Source organism: Rhipicephalus microplus, chromosome 7 (assembly GCF_043290135.1).
Source record: "Rhipicephalus microplus isolate Deutch F79 chromosome 7, USDA_Rmic, whole genome shotgun sequence".
NCBI lineage: Eukaryota > Metazoa > Arthropoda > Arachnida > Ixodida > Ixodidae > Rhipicephalus > Rhipicephalus microplus.
This window is the reverse complement of record NC_134706.1, coordinates 26,110,961-26,137,548: the sequence shown is the minus strand read 5'-3', so window position 1 is coordinate 26,137,548 and position 26,588 is coordinate 26,110,961. Positions and strand designations below refer to the sequence as shown.

The following is a 26,588-nucleotide window of genomic DNA, read 5'->3' as shown; positions in this document are numbered from 1 at the left end:
CCCTCACGTCTTTCGCCGTTCTATAAAAGCAGCCGGGCATAAGAAAAGTCACACGCCAGAGAACAATGGAATGACTGCCCTCCGTGTACGGTTTAACTACCTCTTTCCCGCCAGGAACCGTCCGAGAGGTCCGAGTTTTGAAGTAAAGAACTACAGTGGGCGCATAAGTTGATTGGACAAGGTTCTCAGGCGGAACAAAAGCGCGAGCAGACAACGCACTCACGCTCTCGCACGCTCAAACAAAAGCGGCGCGGCGCAAAACAAAACAGCGCGCGTAATAAAACCTCAGTTGAAAATACACCACTCTCTCACACCCTGCCAAACTTCTTCGCGCCATCTGTTCTTCAATGAAAAACTTCCAAAACTTATTCTGTAATAAATTTTTGGTAAATCTAACTGACTTTATTGTCGAAAGATGGCGCAAAAATTAGAAAGTTCCAAATTTGGCAGCGGCAAGTTGGTTCACGTTTTTAGAACGTTTTAGCTTTTCACTGAAGCTTTGCAACTTACATGTCTGATGGTCATATCTTTATTTACACTGACTTACTTTAGCGCCCTTGTTTGTGATACAACACTTACATTACCACATAATCTTGCAACAATTATAAGCGTAAATAGTTACATTTAAAAACAGTAGATGGCGCTAACATTGCTTGTTGCCAAAATCAGTCTGAAATTTGGTTCGTCTTTTGAAAACATTTTGTTTCTTCAACATTGCGTTTTGATGTGCGTAAACAGCGACGAGCAGCTGGTGAAAGGGTGTCATATCAAACGAGAGAGAAGGACAAACGATGGCGGAGTGGCGACGAACGGCAACCTCTCGACTTTCGGAAGGTAGCGAAGACGCGAAAGAACGTCCTTCGCTGGCCGCTGTTTGCTGAAACACGGCGAGATGTGCAAAGCAGTGCGGACGAACACGCGGAGGTGTGGAGTACTCAGAAGTGCCGTCCTTGCAGCATAAACAAAAGCATGGGCCAAGGTAACAGCAACGCGACGCTCAGGTGAGTCCGTCCGCGCTTCTTTTCGAATTGTACTGTCGGCGTCTGAGTTCGAACTCGTTGTGAATTACACGTTTAACGACACGCCACGCCTATACGAGAAATATGTATCCGCGTCATGTGAGTAACGTTTCCATAAAAGCGAATTCTTTTCGTCAATTGGTTTCGCATCGATGGGTGATCGAACTGTGTGGAAACACGCTGTGTATTGAAGGCGGGAAAAAAACAAAAAAAAATAGATGATCAGGAAAGAACCGAAAACTAGCTGCGCCTGAGGGGGGGCGTGGGTCTGGCGACACGAGATTGGAGGAAGTGATGAGCGTGCACTATGGTGCCAGCACGCAGGGTCCGTGTTTTAGTTTGGCCAAACGTGTTTACAGTGTTACAGATTTTTATAGATGGTTCTAAAGGAAATGCTGGTTGTGCTTAATTTTGCTTTTAACTTCTCATTCGCGTATATCAGCGAATCGTACATGAGCGCGGTGGCGAAGCGCGCGGATCTAATGGGATTCGGTAGTAGTGACGACTTCTCTCTTGCGTAGCAGACGACGCACGCGCCGACATTGCTGCACCGCGGATACGTCGTCTGCTGGCGTCGTAGCAGAAGTCGACGGCGTCTCCGAAGTGGACCAAAACGGTTCTTTGTATAAACGTTTCGCGTAGTTTTATCGCGCTAAGTGACGTCACTGGCGAGCGACCAAAAAAAAAAATCAAGTCCAGTGGCTTGAATGCATCCGCGTGTAAAGATGCTTATGTGCGCTGAAATGTCTCTGAAGAAAGCGCTTGTTTTGGTGGTGCCGGTGAGAGACTTCTTCTGTGCGTTGTTCAACAATAAAAAATAGTGCTCAATGTACACGTCAATGGCTGCTAATGGGGAATGAGAGACAGGAGCATTTGGCTTTTAGTTAACGCGCACGCTGCGATCACCATTAGCAGCCATTGGCATGTACATTGAGCACTATCTGACTAGAAAGGGTTGCTAAGTTATACTCGCTGGGTGTAACCTCCTTAGCTTTACAAAGGTTTAGCGAGCGTTGAGCCGCAGTGCCATGAATACAGTGAACTTGAATATACCATGAATGAACTCGAGGTGGTTAAAAATGGGAAGTAGATACGAAGCGCAATCCGTAAGAAAGTAAAAGCCGAATTCTACGCCTCTCATTTCCCATTAGCAGCCATTGGCATGTACAATAGAGCACTATCTGACTGAAAATGTTTGCTACGTCATACTCGCTGGGCGTAACCTCCTTGGTTTTCGAAAGGTTTAGCGAGCGTTCGGCCGCAGTGCCATGAATACAGTGAACTAGTATATACCATGAACTCGTGGTGGTTAAAGGTGGGAAGTGGACCCGAAGCGCAAGCCGTAAGAAAGTGTGCGTGTGCCACCTCTCGTTTAGTCCTTGGAATGTCCGCTGGATGGCGGTGCTTCTATATGGGGAATATATGATGAAAAGATGCGAGATGGTGGTACTTGGAGTGTTGAACAGATGGACAAACGGACACATAGACAGATGCAAGGATGGACGCATGAACGGACGCAGGGGCGGCTGCATGGACGAACGCAGGGACGGACGCACGAACAGACGCACGCACGGACGGGCTGATGTACGCATGGACGGACGGAAGCAAGAACGAATGGACGGACGAATTCTTCGCCCCACTCTCCATCATTCACTCCGTCGATATGCTGCATTTTTTTTTTCGCCCTAAAGAGGAAGGAATCTTTCACACGCACCCCAGGCATGGCTTCACCTTCCAGATTAATAATAATACGGTACCTCTGGGGCCTGTAATTAAACAATCGAACTCTTGTGCAGCATTCTAAATTAAAAGTAACACGCACCAAGCAGGGTGTCTCAAGAGCGCTTTGTCTGATTTGTGAGTTGTTGAAGAATTATTGAAATATTGCGAGAAAAAGTACACGATTGGCCGGAGTGACTAGCAGAGTTACGTCCGATGAAGTACACTTCAAAACTGCGTTACAATGTGGGTACGCGTTGTACCCACGGTATACTCTTTGCTGGTGTCACGTTTCATCGCTGACTCCACTGCTCTCCTCAGAGAAGCTCTTCTTGACGGAACTCATGAGTTGTTTCATATGCGTAAGATAGGAGTTTGCCTTGTAGGCATTCTTCCTCTCCGGGCGTCGCAAGTGCAGGCCCTGGCTGACGTACCAAAAAGCCTTGCTAGGTATTATTTGTGTCATCATCAGTTTATCCTGCTCATGTGGCTGTCGGTTGAGCCACTGGAACTCATCTCTGTCTTTCGGGGGTGTGTCCTCAGCTTTCACTAAGCCATTCTTCTTTGCCTTGTAGCCGACCCAGCGGCAGTTGCTGGGTCGGCGACGTAGTATCTTGTAACAATGGAGTCGGCTCAAACGGAAGGTGGCTGGGCTCACTCGAAAACACTGCTTAAAGTGGTTGTCGCCCAATAACGGCAATGTGTCTTCGAAACAGCGTTCGTTGCGCACATAGGCCCAACTTTCGCGGTTGATGGCTCGGGGGGACAGTGCGGAAGCAGTCAAAATGAAGCTGTTCATGACGAGTCTTTGTTTGAGGCTCATCACTCTTGCCTTCGCAGCGTTTAGCTCATCTTCGATGGAGCCGAGGGCGACAAGAGTCAGGCCCACCTCAACTGTTGCTTTATCTCTGTCTCTGCGCTGAGACATCGCAGGACCACGATGAAACGCGGCACGCCGTCACTGACTCAGCTGGACGCAGCCATGTAAAAAGCACGACAAAAAACAAAAACAGCAAAACACCGACTGTTCATAGTTGCCAGACGAACTTAAGTTGCTGCTAAAAACGCAAAAAATCGAAAGAAAATTACAGGTATGCGCATTATAAGCCACCACACAGTAAAAATTTTTACACCCAGAAGGGTGTAAATGAGCTTGTCCCGTGGACGACACCCTAAGGGTGTTATTTCAGCACCTTCCAAAAAGGGTGCTTTACCATGCACCCTTAGAATAGGGTTTACATGTGAAAAAACTGTAGGGTGTTATAAAAACACCCTTAAGGAAGGGTGCCTTCGATGTCCATCACTTTTTTAGCACCCTCTGAGGAGGGTGCGAGAAGGGTGCACAAGGGTGTTGAGCGCCCGCCATGGCAGGGGTGCCAGTATTCTTTTAGACTGCACTAATAGATATCAGCATGCACTGATTACACACTACTTGAAGAAAGTGGTCCTGATTATCAATGGTGCACCACCTGTCGAGCTCCATTCATTGCGTCTGGGCAAAAATATAAACGCGTACTATCGTGTATGAACGGATCTATATATACTTCAAAGTATATGCATAATGCGCGTTACAAAAAATGAAGCCTTGCTGCCCTTGCATATTGCGTTTATTTAATAGGCAAATAAAACAAACTTTTATTCTGCCACACAACTTTTTCACCAGATATACGTTCACGTATACGTACACTACACATGCAACACCTCAAATGTTTATTATATTTTTTTCAGTTTCACTTTATTGACAATTCTTTGCAACATACAATTACACTGGTTTCAGTTTAGTATACTGCTTCAAGTACATAGAGACTACAAATGAAATACATGCTAATATATCCCTATAATTCTTTCAAGTATCTACAATCCCAGTGGTTTCCAGTTTAATACTCCTTCATGTACACAATCGGTTAATAGAATGAAATACAGGCAAATATATACTTATGATTCTTTCAAATATATACAATCACCATGATTTCACTATATACGCCTTCATCTACACAATCGTTCCCAAGAAGTGATGCACACAAAAATATATATGGATAGTGTTTTCAAATGTATACAATCACAGTGGTTTAAGCTTTGTATTCCTGGATGTATAACAATTGGTTATGAGAAATGATGTACATGCAAACATGTACGGGTTTTCGCACATATAACTTTAGCGAATACCTAATAAACCAATACAATGATCAGAAACACAATAAGCTAAAAACGAACACAAAACTGAGTCAGGACACACAAAAAACAAAAGAGGTAATGCATAATTATGGCTAATGACACAGCTGGGTCACTTTATGCCAAATGTCCCAGCCATTTTGGCAACCATCTCAAATGTATTCGAAAAACTCGTGCTGCATTGAAAATAGTGAACTTCCGGAATATTTATGAGAGGAAAAATATTTGGTCACGTGGCTGCCTTCTGAACTTCCTGGAATGCCGTCTAGGTGTTGTATGTTAAAAATTTTATTCTAAAAGCACCGCTCCTTCTTTCCATACGAAACTCGGTCTACGTGTTACGTAACAAGAGCTTAATTTGGGAGAGTTGGTTCATCGTGGTTGTGCGCTAGTCACAGCGCGACAACTTTAGGAAGAGCGCCGACTGTCAACTGAATTTAGTGAATGTGCTACGAGCGCTTTTATACGGAGTACAAGAACCGTGTCCATGCAGGACGACTCGTGTGAGCACTACAAAAATAATCTTAACTGTGAAAAGAATACTCCCTCTCGGAAAGGATAAGTGAACGTGTAGTGATGCACTGATCATTGGTTTACCTGATAAAAAATACTTCTACAAACGTTAAATTGGCATTAAGTAAACCTATTCTCGTGTCGAATGGGGCAAGATTGACTACTGTTGCTGTTTAGTACACACACTTTTGAAAGCTTGCAAGGGGTGGAAAACAACACGCTAATATCATATCTGCTGGCTATTTTTTTAATTGTGAGACACGTGATGTGGTATAACATGCAAAGGTTTTGGTCATTGTTTTTTGTTGGTCCTGTCTTCTTTAACTTTACTTTCAGCAGGAGGGTTTTGCAAACGGGTGTGATGATTCTGTTGGGATACCCAGCATCTTTTAGTCTTTTAATCTGGTTTTTAAGCCTGACCTCACCTTTGTGCTAACATGACTTCTGAAGGGTGGCCGAATACATGTGGTATCAATTCCTCTTTCTACTAATTTTGAATGCCCACTATCAAAAGGCAGAACATTCTTAGCACTCCTGGGCTGATAGCACCAGCCAATACCCCAACAGCATCATCACACTTGTTTGCGAAACCCTCCTGCAGAAAGTAAAGTTAAAGGAAACAGGACCAAAAGAAAAAGAGAATGACCAATCACCTTTGCATGTCACAGGGTACTACGTACATAAGGTGTCTCACAATTTTAGGAAAAGAGCCAGCAGATATGACATTGTTGTTTTCCACCCCTTGCAAGCTTTCAAAAGTGCATGTAGTTACAGCAACAGGAATAGTCAATCTTGCGTCATTCGTCACTAGAATAGGTTTACTGAATGCCAATCTAATGTGTATGAGATACCGCTAACACGTGGAAAAGTAAACATAGGACAAACTGGGCAATGCTTCAATGATCAAGCAAGACAGCATGCTTTAAATGTTAAGAAGGGATATAGTAGTCTCATGGTCGGACACCGTAAAGAATGTAAGTGTAGTCCTAGGTTTCATAAAACACGGTTTTTGAACAAAAAAAAGCAAGCAGAAAAATGAGAGATTTTAGAACTCTTTATCAGGAAGGCCAATGATCAATGCATCAGTACACCTTCACATATCTTTTCCGAAAAAGAGTATTCTTTTCTCGGTTAAAATTATTTTGTCATGGTCACACATGTGTTGTTGCAGATGAGCCCTGGTCTTGTGCTCAGTATAAAAACGCTCGTAGCACCTTCAATAAATTTCAGTTGACAGCGCTCTTTCCTGTCCTTTTTGCGATAAGATTTTTATTACAGAAAGGATTTCATTTTCTTACAGTTTAAGTATAATGATGAGTTTTCATCGTACCACAACATGGAGCAAATTGCATCTCAATACGGACAAAAATCACGATTTTGTGAAATTCGTGATATTTTCTCGTATATTTCAGCAGCTTGAGAGGTACAAAGATATTTTTCACTCAAAATATACCTTCTGTGGAGTAAGTATTCACTGCTCAGATATTCATACAAAGTGCAATATTGCAATAAAAAATGCAAACATAACACATTTTGGCATTATTCTTGGAAGCGAATGTGGCAAAAAAATTGCACTATTATTATTGAGCTTCAAATACCTTACAGAAGCACATTTACTTAACAGGTAGACCGAATTTGCTTTAGAAACAATAAGCGGTAGCTTTAAAACGAAATTTTCCACAAACAGCACACAGACGGCATTATGCCAGGAAGTTATAAGCCAGCCACAAGAACAAAACTTTTTTTCTCGCTGAAATATTCTAGCAGTTCACTGTTTTCAACGCAGTAAGTCAGCACATTTTTTTTTTCAAATACAATTCAGATGGTTGCCAAAGTGGCTGGGACGTTTGGCATGGAATGGTCCAGCTATATTTAAGCAAAATAACTTACACAAATAACAATATTTGTTCATCTACCATGACCACACTAGAAAAAGTTGTTCAGGCATTGTGACACTAAAATTTTCAGCGTCGTACTGCCTGAACAACTTCTTTGATAAACTCCAAACTCACGCCGAGAAAAAGCCCCTCAATCACGGTGGTTGTTAAAGGCCTTGCGGCCGTAGACAATGTTCAAAATAAAAAAAATCAACTCATCAGTGCTGTCACTCCTTCTTCGTCATTACTGACACGGAAAATTTTTCGGTTATCCATGTGGAGGTTCAGGAAGTAGGCTTGCTCTAGGCTGGGGCCAGGGTAGACTACGCAGGACGTCAGCGGCACCCTCTCATCCTGTAATAAGAGCAAATATGACTTCTCATAAAAGGATGTTCGTGCTGTTCTGGCAGCACCATATATAAAGAATGCGTAGTGTGTATCCTTCGAAATGGCGTGTAATTGGCATTACACTGAACTCGAAGCGTACAACCCATACATTCCAATAATTTCGTATGATAAAGATAAGAGTTTTCCAGCATACAGCAAATTCCCGAAATGAGGTGAAGCGTAAGACTACAGCTCAAAAATGGCACTTACGAAAGCCTGAACTCACTTAAGAATCAAATTCCTTCTAGGGTAGTGAGCCAGTGTGAAAAACAGTTCTTAAAGTACAAGGTTCAGAACATGTAGCTATAATCAAAACGCACAAGAAACTTACCTCTTCATGTACAAACAGTGAAGACATCTCTGCTTTCTCTTTTACATGAGAACAAATGATCTTGGGCGTGGCACTAGCGAAGAGGTCTGCAAAAAAAAAGTAAAAGATTTACTGACTTTAATCACGCCTCTAACAATCTGAGGAATTGTTACAAATCACCAATCAGTGCAATTCTAACTGCCTCTATAAGGGCATCAAAAATGAACAATTTTCTCGTTCTTTCTACCCTCACAAGACGCTCTGTCAATGGAATCTAATCCAAATTTGACGCTGTGCTTCCTATTTGCCTGCTTTCTAGACGTAGGGCTGCGAACATGTGTTTTGTGCACCTAATCTAGCACGGAAATTCGTCATCTATAATTCAATCATCTTAATTCATTGTAATTTGATAAAAGATGTGATAGCTCGTCCAGTTTTTAAAGGGTTGCGGGCCTGCAATAGGCACTGCCTAGCACGTATGAAAGTATTTCTTTAAAAAAAAATTTTCAAACCTTGCTTTGAGAAAAAGCGTATGGCATATTTCGACAACCAAGCCCATCCTCTGATAGCAATCAGGGGCACGCTATTAGCGATTATTGACCACGGGATTTACAAACGTAACCCGTGCCTAAATACCCAGTTAAACACAATCAAGCAAGTAGGAGCGCTCGAACGACACCAACGCGCGCGGACGCCGTATATGTTGCAGCAGCCATGGCTTATGCTAGATTTACCGCACATTGCTCCTACAGCCACGTATACTCTCTCGATTCTGTTATAACGCCGAACGTTATCGCAGATGAAGACAAAGCACGAAAACACCAAACAGAAACGAGGGAAAACAACGCACGGCGATGGCCACAACAACGCGCCTTTGGAAGTCTGCTAGATCTTTCCCTGTTGCCGGTGACACTTGTCCTAAATAGCTTAAAAGACCGAGGCGCACGTGCTGGGAGCATCGCGGCATATCAGCACTTCCAACTTTACTGTCTTTAAGCAAAAAAAAAAAAAATCCATTTCGTACAGTGCGCCTCTGTACATAATTTTTTCTTTTTCTTTCTTTTTTTACGCTTACACCTACAGAAGCACGTTGCACATTTGAGTATTAATAGAAATGTTATTACGATGTAGCTTAAAACACATCTTAAAACAATATCAATCACTTTGTGCAGTGTAGAGACAATGTGCGATCAGCAACTAATCCCGCCCTTGTTAAGTGATCACATCACTCACTGTATGAGTGATGCAGGCACTTACACAACATCGCGCATAGCAGTGTGAACTCGTTAAGTCACACGTTTAATCGGGCATCTGCAACAGGCCCGCGAACGCATGCTGTTGTATGGCTGGCAGCCTACTTCGGCAGAACTGCTGCAGGCGCCCAGCTAGCGCTGTATGATTACTACCTACGAAAACAGTACACTCACCGTTAACAGGCCCACGTTGTCCGTGTCCGCCACTCCATGAATATTCCTTAATCCGAGCGTCACTTCGAACACGGTGTCATGCGTGACCACCATTGAATGTGCGCCTGTTCGCTAGAACACACACAGCGACCAAGACCCCAGACCAACGCAACGCATTTGAAAGACGATGAGACAGAGAGAGAAACGTTGAGAGAGAGAAAGAGGAGGCAGTCTGGCGGCGGCGCCGCAGCTGTCGATGCAGGTGTTCGGTGACGCAACTATTCGCTTATCTACGCCGCCGTTGTGGGAGCAACGCTGGCCGGGGTTAGTGGGGGGGGGGGGGGGAGGGGGGAGCGGGAAACCCGCCAGGACGGCGCCGAAAGGCAAACGCTGAGGCGTATACGGCGGACGGCCGTTCGACGCGGATCGACTCCTTGTAAACGGCAACTCTCCTTCCAGGCAGTCGCACAGCGACGCAGGTTATTTACCAGCCTCGGGTTCTTTGAGTATTTTGACGGAATGCGATTGCAGCGGGCGAAAAATAGTTAAGCAAAACTTGCGGAAAACAAAGTGCACCATGGAATGGCCAGAAACAATAATTATTTCGTCCTCGGTGGCATTAGCGGGAGAGCATCGCTACACCTTTTTCCAGAGGAATTTCTTTTCGCATTGTCTGTGTCTGGCAATTCCGCGTATGGTGCCGCAAACACTGAATGCGTAGTCGAAGCTGGAACAAATTAATCCACAGTCGCGGATGTTTAGAAGGCTTGTCACGCACCACGAAACGGGCCGAGGTTGTTATAACAAACTTTTTGCTGACCACATGATCAGCACATAATTCCTTATGGTTGCCCAATGAGCTAGCTAAGCACCTGTAGCAAAGGTAGGGCACGTTCTTGTTAAACGTTGTTAATATAAACGATGGTTGTGCATAAGTGCAGTGACAGCTTTCCGTGTGAATTGGTCATAACCCACGTTTTCGAGCGTAGAAGCGCCTCAGCGGACCTAATCAGCTACCACAGCAAGTTCGTAAGCAATGATGAGGTACGAAAATGTGCAGCTGTTTTCCATGTACTGAATAGTCCGTGTACAGTGCGTTGACCACCGCCATTTCTCAAGCCACCTCCCATATAGACTCCCAGTCTGAACAGGTGTGGGACCTTAAACACTAAGAAGCAGTGCCCCCCCCCCCCCGCACACACACAATAAATTTGAGGGCGCACGGGCTGGTACACACGCATACTTATTCACAGGCGCACACACATACACGTATACACACATACGGCAACACACACACGCGACCGTAAACGCACGCATGCATGGGCGTACACATGTGCACAGGCACGCTTAACACAAGCACATACACGCGCACGCACACATGCACGGGTGTACACACAATCGCGCTTACACGCGAACACATGCGCAGGCTCACGCACACACACCCATACTCGGGCGAACATTATGTTCCTGTATCTAATCCACAGCAAACATGTAGCTTATAACCAACGCTAAGGTGAGCTTTCGTAACGTGGATTGCAGTTAATTGCCATTATAGATGAAACGCGATTTGCTTCTGCTGGCATTCTGCTGTATTCGGAGAGCACCTTCACACATTCGAAGTCTAGGCCGTCATTTAACGCAAGGTCCACATATTCGTGCATTAGCTACGCTGCTCGGCCGCCAATCCGAAGGTCGCGGGTTCGATGCCGGCCGTGGCAGTCGAATTCAGATGGAGGTGAAAAGGTAGAAGTCTGTGCACTGTGCGATATCAGCGCCCATTAAAGAACACCAAATGGTCAAAATCTCTAGAGCTTTCCACTACGACGACCCTCATAATCATATCGAGGTTTTCGAGACGTAAAATCCCAAATATTATAATAATGTGTTCTTCTTATGCTGCATATTCCATCTGATGAATCGTCACCTACACCCTTCTCGGCACAAAAGCACCCTTAGAGCCTATTTTAGGGTGTTATCGAGGCAAGCACCCAAACAAATGGGTGCTTTTTTTTCAATCGGCCATTTATGGGTGTTAAAGGGTGTTGCAAAGGGTGCTTTCTCGTAAAAGCACCCTTTTTACACCATTTTGGGTGTAAACATTTTTACTGTGCAGACAATAAAAAAAAACGGTTTTATGCTCCGGCGTCGCTGAATGTGATGTACATGCGCAGATTCTTTTTAATATTTCCAATTTTGCTGCTTCCACAAACAGCGCCGTTTTTTCTGCAGCGTTCTTCAGAGGCACCGCCCAAAAGCAGTAGTCCGGTGCCGTGTGTCATCAGCGCCACTCCTTTCTGCAAATGGTCCTTTTAGGTGACAAAGGGGGTTTACTTCAAAGTACTTTACTTTTGCCCATGTGTCACGGGTATTAGTCTAGAATTTTGTCTTTCTGCATGAAAAAAAAAATGGTTACCGACAGTCTGGTGTTGTCGTTCCGTTCTCGCTCCTCCAGCGTAACGGTCTTTTTTTTTCCTTTACAAAGGCAGTATAATCTCTTTTTTGTCTTTTTTGTTTGATACTTGCACCTTGGAACTTTCACTGCGTAACCGCGACTGTAATAGGGCCGAATGCGTCCGTTAACATTTTCTATCCCTCTTCGATGCTTCCAGGGAACTGTGGATGGCCTCGCTGTGCGCCCTGGCGCTGTCCACGTCGTCTCCGGTGCTGTGGAACGTGGAAATACCGAGTCCTCCTACCAGGAGCGACTTTGGATCATGCGAGCCTGTCACTGGCCGCCGACCGAAGATGTACGGACCGTCGCTGCAGTCATCCGGTGATCTAGTCATCAATGTCACCCTGCTTCTGCCAGCGCTTCACCAGGGAGTGAGGGAGAGCGTGAAGTACCTGCAAAAACATGGTGAGAGAATCTGGACTACATGTATGAGTGAGTGAGTGAGTTAGTTAGTTAGTTAGTTAGTTAGTTAGTTAGTTAGTTAGTTAGTTAGTTAGTTAGTTAGTTAGTTAGTTAGTTAGTTAGTCGGTTGGTCGGTTGGTCGGTCGGTTGGTCAGCCAGTAAGACTGAGTGCCTGAGCGAGCATATCCCTTATGACTTGTGATAAGGCGATTATGCCCACGGAAACGACCCACGACGACCAAGCAACGCCATCGCCAGGAATACAAAAAAAAAGTATTGCTGTAGTCTGTATTCAGTATTTCAGGGATCTCGTTGCATAGAGAAACAAATGAAAAAAAATATTTCGTCTCATTGCATGTGTAAACCCGGTGACTGGAAGAACTGCTTATACATGTGCACTCAACAGGCTTCCAGAAGTCCAAGTACGAGAACGTCACCTGGCCCAGACTGAGACGACGTCCTGAGGCTCGAGAGTACGAGACCGTGGCCTACGCCTCTCAATTTGCCACAGAATACATCGCTCGCAGGTAATCCGCAGCACCCAGCTACGTTAAGCCAAAATAAAAAAAAGACCATTTAAACTCCGGTACACAATGCACGGCTGCTAGACTGTGTATAAGTATATCATCTATGTATGGTACGAGAGTTTTAGTCGTCTTTTAGTAGGTGTTTGCATTCCATACCCTTCATCCAACCACGCTAATTGCATAACTGACTTTGGTTGCTAACTTTCATCTCTCCCCTCCCCCTATCATGCGCAGGTTAGCAAACCGGCTGCCTATAGGCTGGTTAACCTCCCTGCTGTTCTTCTTATTTTCCTTCCTTGGTTGCCAAGAAAGTATATTTAAAAATTAAACAGCGCCATGAATATTTAAGTTTTGCTGACAGCACGAACTTGAGGCATGGTTGAAGTCATGACGTTGATGCTCAAGAAAAAGGTCGGGTAGCTACCACTGCTCATATGTGCCCTCAGAGGAGATGTCTCAAAAATAGCCATTGTAAATGGGGGACGTATTCGCCTATAGTCTTCTTTTTTTCCCCTCACCAGCCCTCGCGAGTACCAGATATGGTGAACTCCACAGCGTGCGTTTGATTGGTGGCTGTCGGACGGAGCAAAGACTGCCAACCACTACAAAGCTGTGTATTCTGTATTCAGCGCTATACACCTCCCTAACTGACCATGTGCTCAGATTTGGGTGCACGTTAAAGAACCCCAGGTGGTCGAAATTTCCGGAGCCCTCCACTGCGGCGTCTCTCATAATCATATGGTGGTTTTGGGACTTTAAACCCCACATATCAATCAAATCACCTCCCCAACTGACAGTTAGTCGGCAGTTTAGAATCAAGCTCGTCGCTATTTTAGAAATTTCTGTAACGACGCAACACAATCGCAAGTCAGCAGTAATTAACACAACCTAATCAAACATCACCCAAATCAACCCAGCCCAGCCCAGCAAGCTGCTTCTAGTAAAGATGGTAAGTAAAGATGGTGCCACGCGGCGAGGGTCTCTTCGAGCGCTGACGTTTAGAAGTGTAGACGAGTGGGCAGGGAAACGTATACATAGACGGGAAACAAATGCTATATGACCCCTTGTGAAATAAGTGGCACTAGCGTTTCAGAGGCATAATAACCGGGTAAATGTAACACGCGTGAATGTATCAGCGAGATTATTCATATTTAAGCTTACGCTGCTTGTAGCATCGTTATCATCGATTCCAATCTGGGGCCCCCGCTTGACTTTCGTCTATAGGTTAAAACTTGCGCCGGACGACGTCCACGGTGCCGTCAAGTGTGTCGACGTCAGAGACACGGCTCTGGGCCGCATCTGCCCCAAGGAGCTGATCGACGAGGAGGACGTGGTGTGCCCGCGAAAGACGCTGCACTATCGCACCCCCGACGGCACCTGCAACAACTTCGACCGACCGTCGTGGGGCGCCACCTTCTCGACGCTTGTGAGGCTGCTGCCCGCCAGGTACGCCGACGGTACGTCCTCTCACCGTTGTTTACGCAGTTCTTCTGTAGTTACCAGGAGCGTTTCTTTGTATGTTATGCGGTCAGTGAGGCCTGTGTAGAGTACGAATAGAACCAATTGACCACGTGGACTCAGTGGTCATAGCCATGGGCGTCGACATCTGTGCTCTAAAGACGCCCGCACACAGCCGCAAGTCGCACCAGCACTTACCATATACATACCTGCACTTTGCACCAGTCGCAATGCTGCCGTTTCTTTCGTACTCGTCCAATATGGGGAAGAGAATCAGGCGTGGGTATACCTCTACAGCACACACAAAAAAACGGAAAGTGTAGCGTGTGCCACTAGTTAATCATCATCATTCGAACAGGTCAAATCAAACATCTTTATTAAGCGCCCCGCGAAATTGTGATGGGCCAGTATGCCACTTGTTCTTCCGCCAAGCGTAGATAACCCATGGCGGCTTCCTCGGCCTACTGGGCTGCCCAAACCTTGCAACGCATTTCCTACACACGCACTATCATGCGCACTTCGCAGGCATATCTAGACCCCGCGTCTCGACCAGCGGCTCTCCGCTGCCCAGCGGTCGCTCGGTCAGCCAGACGCTGACCACCCTCCGGGACCGGACGGGCAGCTCGGACGACCCGCGGGTCACCCTGATGCTGATGCAGTGGGGTCAGCTGGTCGACCACGACGTCTCGCTGACCACGCTCTCCGTGTCCCGCTCGGGGTTCCCGCCCAAGTGCTGCCGTCCTCTCATGTCTCCCGAGGACGTGCACCCGGAGTGCATGGCCATCGCGGTGTCGTGGCGGGACCGGTTCTACCGCAAGTTCGACGCCACCTGCATGGAGTTCAGCCGCTCGGCGCCCGCCGCCAAGCGAGGCTGCAGGTTGGGTACGACATGACGACGCGTCTGTCAATGCTGACATCGTGAGCGATGCAGTGCACATCCATGTATCATTCTGTCGTGTAGCCCTCCTGTACGATGCAATGGCCTGTACAGCAATGGATTATTTTTAGGCAGTGACGTGGTCAGAAATTTCAACGTGGGAGTTGTTTTGCAGAAATTGCGATAGCGATGTCGACAAGGGCGTCGTGGGAATTGTGAACGAGAAATCTGCGTTGTCCTGGTGCAGAAATTTGAGAAATATGCAGATAAATAGGTAAACAAATAAATAAACAACAATAAATTTTTGGTCTGAGTGAGAAATAAACCCAGAGGTGTTCGACCACAGAGCCATGCCAGTACTTTAAACTGCTTGGGACGATGCTCTCTCAGCTGCTCCAGTCATGTGGCGCAGTGCTCCAGCCTAAATCTTTCATCCCTAACTTCATGCGTACTGATGTAACGACGTGTCGAGGACGCGTATAATGCCGATACGAGACGACGCGCGACATCATCATTATGCATGATGCATAAGAAACATGGCGGCGTCAGCTACTGCTCGAAGCTTATTCGCATACCACCGTAACCACATGTCGAACCGGATGACTTCCACGGATCCGTTGGAAGCTTAAAGCCATGGCATTTGGGGTGTATTTTGGCTAATACTAGTATTATTAGTACCAGTACTGCATTTGGATAATGGCGCCGTGTACTACTGCTAGAAGCTTCTATAGGTATACCACCATAAGCACAACTCGAACGGGATCATTTCCAACGGCTCCGTTGGGAGCCTAAAGACAGCATTTTGGGTGTACTGCGGCTATTACCATTGTGACCGGCGTTACCAGTACCACTATTACCAGAAGCTTAGGCGTGTTCAGGTGGGGGGGGGGGGGGGGACAAGGGTGGCGCGAAGTCAGTCCAAAACATGACCCCCTCCTCCCCTTGAAGGAAAATCCATCGCACGTCTATGTCCTGAAGGCCGCAAGTTCGGCCCCCACCAGGGGAAAGTTCATTTCGTCCACTTCACTTCCTTTGACGTCTATACCGCAATTACTATTCCACACTTCAAACAGTACTATTAAAGTTCTTTGTAGATTCATCAGCTTCAATATATGCTACTTTTCGGTAAGCTTGTGTCAACATCTAACGAAACATTTAATTAGATTTGATGTTCCGAGACTAGTCGAAGATGTAGCCTTTTCAAACATTTCACATCGCTCGCATTTTTTTTCCTGGGATGTACAGTCGTGGAGCCCCCGTACTACTCACTCAGTGTTCAATGCTGATAAGCGAAGTACTCCTTCTTTTTGCGATATGGTAGCTAGCTGTCGAAAAACGAAGAAAAAAAAGAAATGAAGTCCCTCAAAGGGTGCTCTCGTTTTTCCCAGGTGCACGTGACCACACCAATCAAGTGACGGCGTTCATAGACGCCTCCACGGTTTACGGTTCGACGGCCGAGGAGACAAACCAGCTGAGGTCGTTCAGGAAAGGTTAGTCCATAAAAATCATACGCATTTTTAACACAGAAAAAAACTAAGCGAATTTCACGCCTGTGATATCAACCCTTTCTCTCAGTAAGTGAGTTTGTCGCGCCATCCAATTCACGGCCTATTCCCCGGAGTGGGTTGCGCCAAGATGTTGAGGAACGAAACAACCAACCTGAGATGATATAAATGCTCGTAAGCCAGTGCCACCACCTGGTGAATGCATGTTCATTTGTTTGTTTGTTTGTGTGTTTGTTTGTTTGAGCTTTAGAGAATATGGGGACTCGCTCGCTGGATTCCGTGCCGACCGGTTGTGCCCTCGTGGTCTCCGACGACAGTGCAGCTCTGGCCGACTGGGCTGGTCCTATGCCATCTCCTTCACCGATCTTGGACGAGAGCGTAGCTCTGACTTACTGAACTTGCCCTACCCTATCTCCCGACGCCGACAAGAGCTCTCGCCTGTGGTGCCCCGTCCTCGGACTCCTGCAACCGTGTCCCTCTTTCCTGTCTTCTCCTTACTTCCGTCGTTTGCTGTCCCTGCGCCTCGCTCTCTCCTTCCTCCATCTCCTTCTCTTTACCTTTGAATCCTTTCCTTTTAATCCCTTCTCTACCCCCATCCCTCGTGAGCTACTGTTGAGGTGTCCTCCCCCTGAGAGACAGTTACGGGGCTCACTTTTCTCTTTTCATTTAAAATCACTCCTCCCCCCCCCCCCCCAAGAGAATATGGTACATACCCACTCTGGGGGTTAGCCAGTATTTCGTAGTTTCAAATGCACACTGCGTTCCTCTTTCTTCATATATCTTTTTTTCATGTTTCTTCCTTTCTATATGCCTATTTGTACATCATTGACTTTCTTTGATGCTTTTTTTTTTACTTTTCCGCCATTGTTGCACAGTTGCCGCGTTGCTCAGCTGTAGATCCGAGGTCATGGATTTGATTCCGTGCGCGGCGGTCGCATTTCGATGGACGCGAATTGCTTGAGGCCAGTGTACTGTACGATGCCAGCGCATGTTAATGTACACCCGACGGTCGAAATTTCCGAAGCCCTTTACCACTACTGCGCTCTTCATAATCGCATTGTGGCTTCGGGACGTAGAACCCCAGATATGATTGTATTCATTATCTCTTTCTGTATTGCCCGACGCTCCTTAAGGCGTAAGCAAGTCCCGCGTTGTAGTAGTCACCGCTAGTGCTCATAGCGCTCACTAGATGGCGCTGTGGCGCTCGCACCGCTAGTACTCTGATCGCTCAACAGGTGGTGTTGCGGTGCTCGCTCCACTGCACTGCGTGCTCTCGTGCGATAGGAGACCACGTTCGCTATTGCGCTAAAATGCGTTCGCTCTTGGCGCGCTTCCTGTTTCGCCGGCTGTGTTCTTCGATTGTGAGCGACGTAAACAAGGCAGTGGAGTGGAGGGCTCGGAAAACGACTGCAGTGCGAGCTCGCGCCATCTTTCCATCATGATCGATTGCGCAAGATTCGTACAGGATTGATGGTTTGCCGATGTACCTCTGGAACTTCGCCCACTCATCATCACTCCGTGGACATGCTGTGATTTTTTTTTCGTAACGCCAAGCTCACATCACCCCTTCTCCCCCTTACTTTTCCACACCCGTGTACGAATACATAATATACAAGGCTATGTTATGCTTTACCCTCTCCCATACCCCTTTCCTTCCTCCTTACCTTTACTTTGCATGGTTATTCTATGCTAGGCGTTGCTCGGCACACGCCCTCTTTTTGTGACGCATACCTGCCGTCTTCTCAGTCTACGACACCAGCCTTACTCGGAGCTTAAAAAAATAAAGCTGCAGTTTCGCAGCTAGATTGAACCAATGAATGCCACAGCAATAAATTAGGTCGTCATACGGAGTAAGGCTAGCAGCTTACTTCTTTGGCGTGACAACTGGCGTAATTTACGACACTCTCGCAGGCATGCTTCGGACCCTGGATACTAAGTGGTCCAAGCCGCTGCTGCCTCCGGGTTCTGAGGCCGAGATCCTGGAGTGCCAAGAGAGGGGCCGCAACTCCAAGTGTTTCATGGCAGGTTCGTCGGCACAGTGCTCGCATTCGAGGGATTCCCACATAAGGCTGCATATATAACTCCACTGGAGCTCGGTAAACATTGGGGAAACGTATAGATAAGTAACTGAAAGAGCAAGTAAATGGCGTACATGTGTGCATAAGCATACGCGGAATTCGCCGTCAGTGGAGAGAGGTGAAAGTTTGTCGCAGCGCCCCCCTTTCCGCTTTTCTATGAAGTCACCATGATAAGACGACACAAGATGGCCATTTATTTCCCCTGGTGAAATACGACAAACGTTCCAGATTGAGTGGATTGAATACCGCGCTGTTCACCTTAGATGTTGTTGACCCTGTAGATACCGCTGTTGCTTGCTTATTTGTGGTTACTAGGTGACTCTCGCGTGAACGAGCAACCGGGTCTGACGGCGCTCCACACCATCTGGATGCGGGAGCACAACCGCGTGGCGCGCCATCTGTCCACACTCAACCCTGGCTGGGATGACGAACGACTCTTTCAGGTGGGTGCGGAGCACCTTAGAGGCTATAGGCTAGTCAGCGTGCCTTCTGTTGTCACAGTGGGTCACGTAAGTTACGGTCCATTATAAGAACTGGTACGCTCCGCAATGGATAAGCCCCGCAACTCGCCACCGGTCCACTAAAAAGTAAGGTGACAGTTAGCCCAACAATTAGCCGACGATGTCAGCGGAGCTCGAACACACTTCCCCACATGGCGTAGGGAACTGAAATCGGGCAATTTGGGAGAAAGAGGAGAAAAGGAAGACGAAGAGTCACTTCAGGGCATAAGCTGACTTTCAACAAAGCTTTCCGACGACGTTAATGAAAGGGAGGCACATTTCCTGACATGCCCGGTTTCATACTCGGCACCACTTGAGCATCATCTGAGAGAGCTCTCACGAATCCCTGCATGCTTTCCCCCTCCCCAGTTCTTTTAAGGTTAATTGTCTTGCTTGGCATAGTTGAACGCTGAAATTTCAGTCTGTATGTCTTTGTCTCTCTCTCTCTGTCTGTCTCCATTCAGCCGCCCGACCAAAGTTTAAGCACTTGCTGAACGCCCGGTCATGTTGAATCGATCAAATATCTGCATAACTGAGGTGCAACATCAATACGTAAGTATTAGGTTATGTACTGATATCCATATACGTAAATTTAAATAGTTTCTTACGCTGTGCTCAAAATGCGACACTATGCATGAAAAAGCCCTTTGCTGACTAGGGCACCCACATGAAGACTCCCTACTGCGGAAGATATGGTGTTGCCACCTGGCACGATAAAAATGGTACGAAAACAGCATCACGGGTGGCCATGGAATGAGACCAGTACTTGTGTCAGGACGACCTGCAGAAGGCTATCGTTTTTCGACGACATTTGCAGCAAAGCATGCATATGCTCTGGACATTATCCCTCCATTTTTCGTGTCTTGATTGCTGAGGGCAAAGCGTGGTGGCCATACATAGCTCTATCCGTATGCATTCTGCTCTATCCGCCAGGAGGCTAGGCGAGTGGTTGGCGCAGAGGTGCAGCACGTGACCCTGACGGAGTTCCTCCCCGCCGTGCTGGGCGAGTCGGTGGCACAGATCTTCGGTCTCAAGCCGGCCACGTCGGGCCACTGGCGCGGCTACGACACCACGGTGGACCCCGGCGTGTCGAATGTGTTCGCCGCAGCCGCCTTCCGTTTCGGCCACAGCCTGGTGCCGCACGCCTTTCACCGCTATGACAAGAGGCACAGGCTCCTTCTCAATGGTGGGTTACCTGCCTGCCTGCCTGCGTCTCTCCCATGTTCCGTTAATCAACCCAGTTCTGCGCTTTCTACTTCAATGGATGTTAGACCTGAAAAGTTCTAAATCGATTGTGCCCACCTAATTTCATGTTTCCCTTTCACTCGTTTGCCTTTAACGTTCGTACAATTATATGTACCGGCAGGGGTGTGGGGTGGAGTTGATGCTGAATAGATTATGGCATTGCGCATCGTAAACAAGGACTAAACGGACACACGAAGATTATTTAATTCTTTATCATTCAATGTCGTTAAAATTATCCACGAAATTCGAAACTACGAAATCTTGACCAATACCCCCAGAGTGTATGTGGCATATTCTGTAAGGCTCAAACAAACAAACAAAGATAGACTAACAACGGAACGTAGTGCTTATGGCTTTGTTTATCTTTATGTGGCCGTCATTTTCTCCTAGTTCTTGATGCGCCCTGTTGCCGTTGACGTTGCCGTCATGTTCCGTGTAAAGTTCGAATTGATAACATCGCCCCGCGCATCGTATGTTATGGCCGCGAGCGCTGGCCATGAACGCCGCTGAAGCAGGAACGAAAGTCGCCGGTCGTGCTCCGTCGCACGCAAGGAGCTTGTGATCGCACCACCCCACCTGCGAGACCTGCCATCGATTGCTCATCAAGCAGCCCAGAGAAAACACCCCGCTATTCTTTCGTAAAAAGCATGAATGGACGCAAGGGGAGGGAAGGGGGGGGGGGGACTGCGTAGCTCGAAGGGCGTGGTCGCTGGCACGCGCTATCTCGAAAAGCACCAAAACACGGCTCATAAACTTGCATAACTCTTCGCGCTTACTTCGCGTTAAGAAAGTGACAGCAAGTAAACCACTCCGGTTCCTGGAGCGGTTGAGGGACGCGAGATCGGATCCGAAACAGTTAGCTGCTAGACATACGCCGTATAACGTTCCCGTTTGTTGCTATCACATTCAGGCGTCTCTCATAATCATATGGTGGTTTTGGGACGTTAAACCCCACATATCATGCTATCACATTCATTGTTTTGCCCTTTAACCCTTCCAGCCCTGTTTTTTTTTATTTTGGTTGGATACATTTTTAGTGCATGCATGATTTTCCCGTAGTTAGGACTTCAGAAAACCACAAACAAAAAATTGAGCCATAGTGTAAGCATTTTGGATTATTAGCATGGCATAGAATTAGGTCAGCGAGATTAAGCGATTAGTGAATGAGAAAAAGGGCTTGTTTTTTCCTGCTAACTATTAGTGTAAAAAATTGAAACCAATGTCTCACTTGGCACACCTCTCATTGATGACTTTTACTTTTCTGTTTTGTGCTTTTATAGACTTTTTTTTGCGTTTATCTGTGCTTTTGTTTTTTGTTTTTGTTTTTTCTTGTCCTCATGTTTTGCTCTCTGTGCCACATGGTTTTTGTCACATGGTTACTGTCTCCTCTCTACATTTTCGCACTCTGCGCAATAAACTCAGTTGGAAGTTAGCACTCGTGTCCTTCATCTCCTTCTTGTCTCTTGTGTCCTCGTTTTATTTTCGCGCTATAACTATAGTCATGCCATACCAACTAGCCCAAGCTGCCACACTTCTATGATGTATCAATGTCTCGCTTGGCAATTACTCATTGAAAGAGCTTCGGTACGACGTCCTGAAAATGGCGCTTACCCGCCTAACCTTACGCGCCTCGGCTTCACCGAAGACTTCGCTCGCGCTACTTGTTCTTTTTGGCTGCTACCTCCACAAACGTGCCACAATATTAGTGTCAATTTCAGTGAGAATCATCGAGGAGCTATTCCCCCAAGAATGAGCAGTATTTCTTACGTTTCCGAGATGCTTGAGGAAATGTTGTGCGGTGGTGTCAACTGACACCGCCAGGGCCGAAGCTGTTAAGGGAAGCAGATTTTTTTCTCGCTTCAGCACTGCACTGCGCCTGTGCAGACACCCCTCTTCACTCGGAGTTCTTCAACCCGACACACCTGTTCCGACCGGGCGCCGTGGACCGTCTCGTCCTGGGTCTGGTCAACCAGCCGGCGTCCGGCATGGACGAGCAGCTCAGTCCCGAGGTGACCAACCGGCTGTTCCAGCCGCAGGGCCAGGACTTCGGACTCGACCTCATGGCGCTCAACGTGCAGAGGGGTCGCGACCACGGACTGCCACCCTACGTCGCATGGCGGCGCCACTGCGGGCTGCAGCCGGTGCGCGGATTTCAGGACCTCGAGCAGTTCGTGGGACCAGCCGCGTCTCAGGCGCTTGGGAAGTTGTACGCGTGAGTAATAGGCAGCTCTTGTTAATTGCAGTCGAGTCAACATTCCTCAACAGCTCGAGAACGATAACGCGAGAAAATTCAGGAACACTTCCGGAGTAAGCAAATCTTGCCTTGTTCTTGTCTGACCTGCTTTCTTTCTTTCTTTTCCACCATGGTGGAGCAGTGGTTATGATGCTCTGCAGCTGACCTTAATGTCGCGGGTTTGGTCCCGGCAGCAACGATCGCATTTCGATGAAGGTGAAATGGTAGACGCTCGCTTACAGTGCGATATATCGGTGCACGGTAAAGACCACCAGATAATCAACATTTCCGGAGCCCTCCACTAGGGCGTCTATCATAATTAGGTCGTGGTTTTGGGGCGTAATATACCCAAGATATTTTTAAGACGATGTAGTTTCTTGGAATATTGAACGATGAAATTTGGTCTTTCTGTTTGGCTGTCTGTCACACGATTCAGACACCCGGCCATAGTTTAAGTAAGGTGTGGGCTAGTTGGTATTCCATTCCTTAAACAGCTGAGGCTATTTACACTACGCACAAACAACAACAACAAAGTTTTCATAACATTCCAGTATTAAGGCATACACTCCGTGTTTAGTGAAAGTTATTAACAATTTAGAGGACGAGGTACTACTCTACAATGGCATAAAGCTATCCCGTGGGCCTGGCACACTGTGCACAAGCTGCAACCACGTACTAAGGGAACCACAGACTAAGAATATAACGAGGACAAGCGCTATAGTTTAAGCGCTTGCTGAACGTCCAGCCATATTGAACTGGTTTACGCTTTCTTATTCGTGAACATGCTCGATCAAAAAGCACGTATTACACACACATGCAGCACACCATCAGTAGGTAAGTATTAGACGGTGTGTTCCTTTACTAGAAAGTACATGCATACGGGATACTAGGGACCCTAGTGTTTCTTAGGCTGCGCTAAACATGCAATGCTATGCTCAAAAGAATACCTGCAGAAGATTATCATCCTTCAAGGACATCTTTTTATTCATGTCTGTCTATCGCATTTCGGAACGCTTCGATCTTCCCAATTGTTTGCTTGCTCCATGCCGAGAATCAATACCTTCATCCATACACGTGCTTCAATAAAGTGCCACACTTCAGTTGGTATAGGCAACAATTAGAGCCGTGCGTTTATAACCAGGCCGCAAATAAATCTGGTAATGCCAAATGACAAGTGACTTCGATAAAAGACCAGGTGATTGAGATATGACTGAGAGAGCCTCAATAATTGCAAATAGGCACAAAACAACAACAACAAAAAACACATGGGATTTTCAGGTTTGCATTCTGCACCGGGCTTTTCGCGTTCCACAACGGCCACCACTGTAACCCCTTCCTCATAACAAGCTTGGCTTAAAGAACAAATACAATCAGTTCGTGTTTCTTTTTAACGCTACCCTTGGCTTTCTTTCGCTGTCAATTGTCTGAACATCATCCCCTGCACTGGGCATAGTCGGGCTGATGATGGTGATAATGAATACCATTCAGAGCACGACTTTTATTTGTTCTATATAGGGCTGGTGAACCGATGGATTGCCATCTGACGTCGAACATATGCAGGTCTATCGATGACGTGGACCTCTTTCCGGCTGGGATCGCCGAAAAGCCCGTGCTGGGCGGCGTGGTGGGTCCCACGTTCGCCTGCCTCATCGCCGAGCAGTTTGTGCGCATGCGCAAGGGCGACCGCTTCTGGTACGAGAACGGGGGCCTCGCGTCCTCCTTCACCAGTGGTACGTGCATCTTCTGCTATATGGCCCCGCCGCGGTGGTCTGGTGGCTGAGGTACTCGGCTGCCGACCCGCAGGTCTAGGGATCGAATCCCGGCTGCATTTCCGATGGAGGCGGAAGTGTTGAAGGCCCGTGTGCTCAGATTTGGGTGCACGTTATAGAATACCCAGGTGGTAGAAATTTCCGGAGCCCTCCACTACGGCGTCTCTCATAATCATGTGGTGGTTTTGGGGACGTTAAACCTCACATATCAATCATCTTCTGCTGTATGTTCGCAGGTGGTCTTGCTGTGGCGCGAAACGCCACATGTGATCACGGTGAGCATGTGATGTAGGCTGAACTTTCAGGGACTGTGGCTGGCTGCGGTGGTTGGCCGAATGTCACAACATTTTTTTTATGGTTTAATAAGTGCTCGTTCTGCAGTTCTTATCAATCTAGTAGAAGTTTGATTCGACCATGTCTTTCGATTAAAAAAAAAGTTCTGCTAGGATCATGCTTAGTTTTCATTGATCACTGCCTGCCAGGCCTAAACTCATAAAAGTGCGCGCTCACTAAGCCTCGCCATGCACATCTCGTGAGTTGACATGTCGTCTCACACAAATGCTTCATATCACTTTCTGCAGATCAACTGCGTGAACTGCGCAAGGTGACGTTGGCGCGGGTGCTGTGCGATAACCTAGATGACATCGAGACTATCCAAACCCGAGTCATGGAGCAGGTCGACCAAAGACGGTGAGCACTTCACCGTAGCCTTTTGTGCCGTATGTTGCACACAACAAGAAAAAAAAATGAGATCTTTGAATCAGAACAGCAATATAGTGAGCCGTTATCATGTAGCTATAGTATATACTTTATAGATATATAAGACACGCATATATTGGCTGAGGGAAAATTCTGTGAACCGCCCCCTCTCCCCTAGGTACACACAGGACCCAGGTTCGAATGTAGTACCAACAGATTCACTAGGAGAGCACCGGCTTCGCATGATCTATGATCGCTACTCACACGTAATTTTGCTCCTTCCCAAATTGAACGAGAAACCGCGCTGACAACGGAATTATGAAAGCAGAGCCAAATAAAAATTGGTCATTAAAAAAAAAGCTTACACAACTACAATACATGGATGAACTACTGCTGAAGCCCATATAAAATACCCGTCTAGGCATTTTAGAGTCATGTATACTATTGCTAATTTTTTAGCCATATTTTTGCTTCTTTATTTAAAAAAAAGACATCAAGTGCTAACAGTTTTTTTTTCCTCTCCATTTCGTTGCAGGAACAGAAGACAACCATGCATAAGAATCCCGGAGATGAATTTGTCGTTCTGGAAATATTAATATATTCGTACAACTAAACGGACGGCCTGGAATGCTAACAAGGATCTTGGACATTCGCAGACAAACGAAACGCGCAAAGACTAAAGGCCTCACCACACAACCTCTCTGACGCGGTACCGTGCCCTCTCCCTAGAGAGAGAGAGAGAGAGAGAGAGAGAGAGCGTGTCAACGCGAAGATGCGCGCCCCTTCTCTCTGTGGCGTGGGGGCGCAGACAACACCACCTAGATAAGTTCAGGCTCATTTAGGTGGGGTTGGCGCAGCGCTGTGCCGAATTCCACGTGCTGCGCAACAGCTGCGAGTGGTCAGGCAGCCATAGAGTTTCCTAATATGAACTAGAGAGGACTCTGTCGCTGCGATCGTTCAGCGACCACGGGAATGATGGGTAGTACACACATTTTTCTAGTCTTCCTGCTTGCGGGCGGCGAGTCGTACTTGCGGCTCCGTTCATTGCTCTGTTTCGGTTTTGTTTGAAAGGAAAGAACGAACCCTTCTGAACTTCGCGACCAGATTAGGAAAGGTAAGTCTAAAAGAACGAGGTGGCGAAGCGCAACCGCTGAACACTTGCCGATTTTTGTTTCGCGAGAAAACAAGTTCAAGTCACACGAACACACACGGAGCCAAAAGCAGGCCAGAAGTACGAAGATTAGACAATTGTGTGTACCATACCAATCCTGCCCATGCTCGCTGAAGCGCCATGCGTTGCAGCTCCCATAGACACTAGCGCCAGAGTTCCCTCTCGGGTATATTAGGAAACTCTATGCAGGCAACGCGTGCCTTCTAGACTCGGCGCCTAAGCCCAGCTTGATCCCTCGCGCCTCCTCGCGTATGCCCCTCCGACGCCAA

At 47.0% G+C, this 26,588-nt stretch overlaps 1 protein-coding gene across 3 annotated transcripts; it reads left to right on the top strand.

The window, feature by feature from the left end:
- Positions 1-713: 713 nt before the first annotated feature.
- On the top strand, positions 714-25,762 carry LOC119179843 (salivary peroxidase/catechol oxidase). Of its 3 annotated transcripts, none has more exons than XM_075868858.1 (13): positions 714-1,001; positions 12,013-12,260; positions 12,664-12,784; positions 14,009-14,241; positions 14,768-15,124; positions 16,508-16,609; positions 18,536-18,649; positions 19,018-19,145; positions 20,136-20,388; positions 22,311-22,659; positions 24,241-24,410; positions 25,031-25,139; positions 25,684-25,762. In XM_075868858.1, exons 1-13 carry the CDS (start codon positions 970-972, stop codon positions 25,742-25,744), a joined length of 2,277 nt encoding a protein of 758 aa, XP_075724973.1. In that variant the 5' UTR covers positions 714-969; the 3' UTR covers positions 25,745-25,762. The 3 variants fall into 3 exon arrangements, with proteins under 3 accessions (XP_075724973.1, XP_075724974.1, XP_037286858.2); XM_037430961.2 differs by having other exon boundaries at positions 720-1,001; positions 22,332-22,659; XM_075868859.1 differs by lacking the exon at positions 14,768-15,124 and having other exon boundaries at positions 716-1,001.
- Positions 25,763-26,588: the final 826 nt, after the last annotated feature.

What these genes read in the sequence shown, in the direction of transcription:
- LOC119179843 (XM_075868858.1), top strand. Translation starts at nt 970, where the DNA reads ATGGGCCAAGGTAACAGCAACGCGACGCTCAG. An exon ending in GAAGTACCTGCAAAAACATG is followed by an intron (nt 12,261 to 12,663) that starts GTGAGAGAATCT and finishes TGCACTCAACAG; the next exon opens with GCTTCCAGAAGTCCAAGTAC. An exon ending in CTCCAAGTGTTTCATGGCAG is followed by an intron (nt 18,650 to 19,017) that starts GTTCGTCGGCAC and finishes TGTGGTTACTAG; the next exon opens with GTGACTCTCGCGTGAACGAG.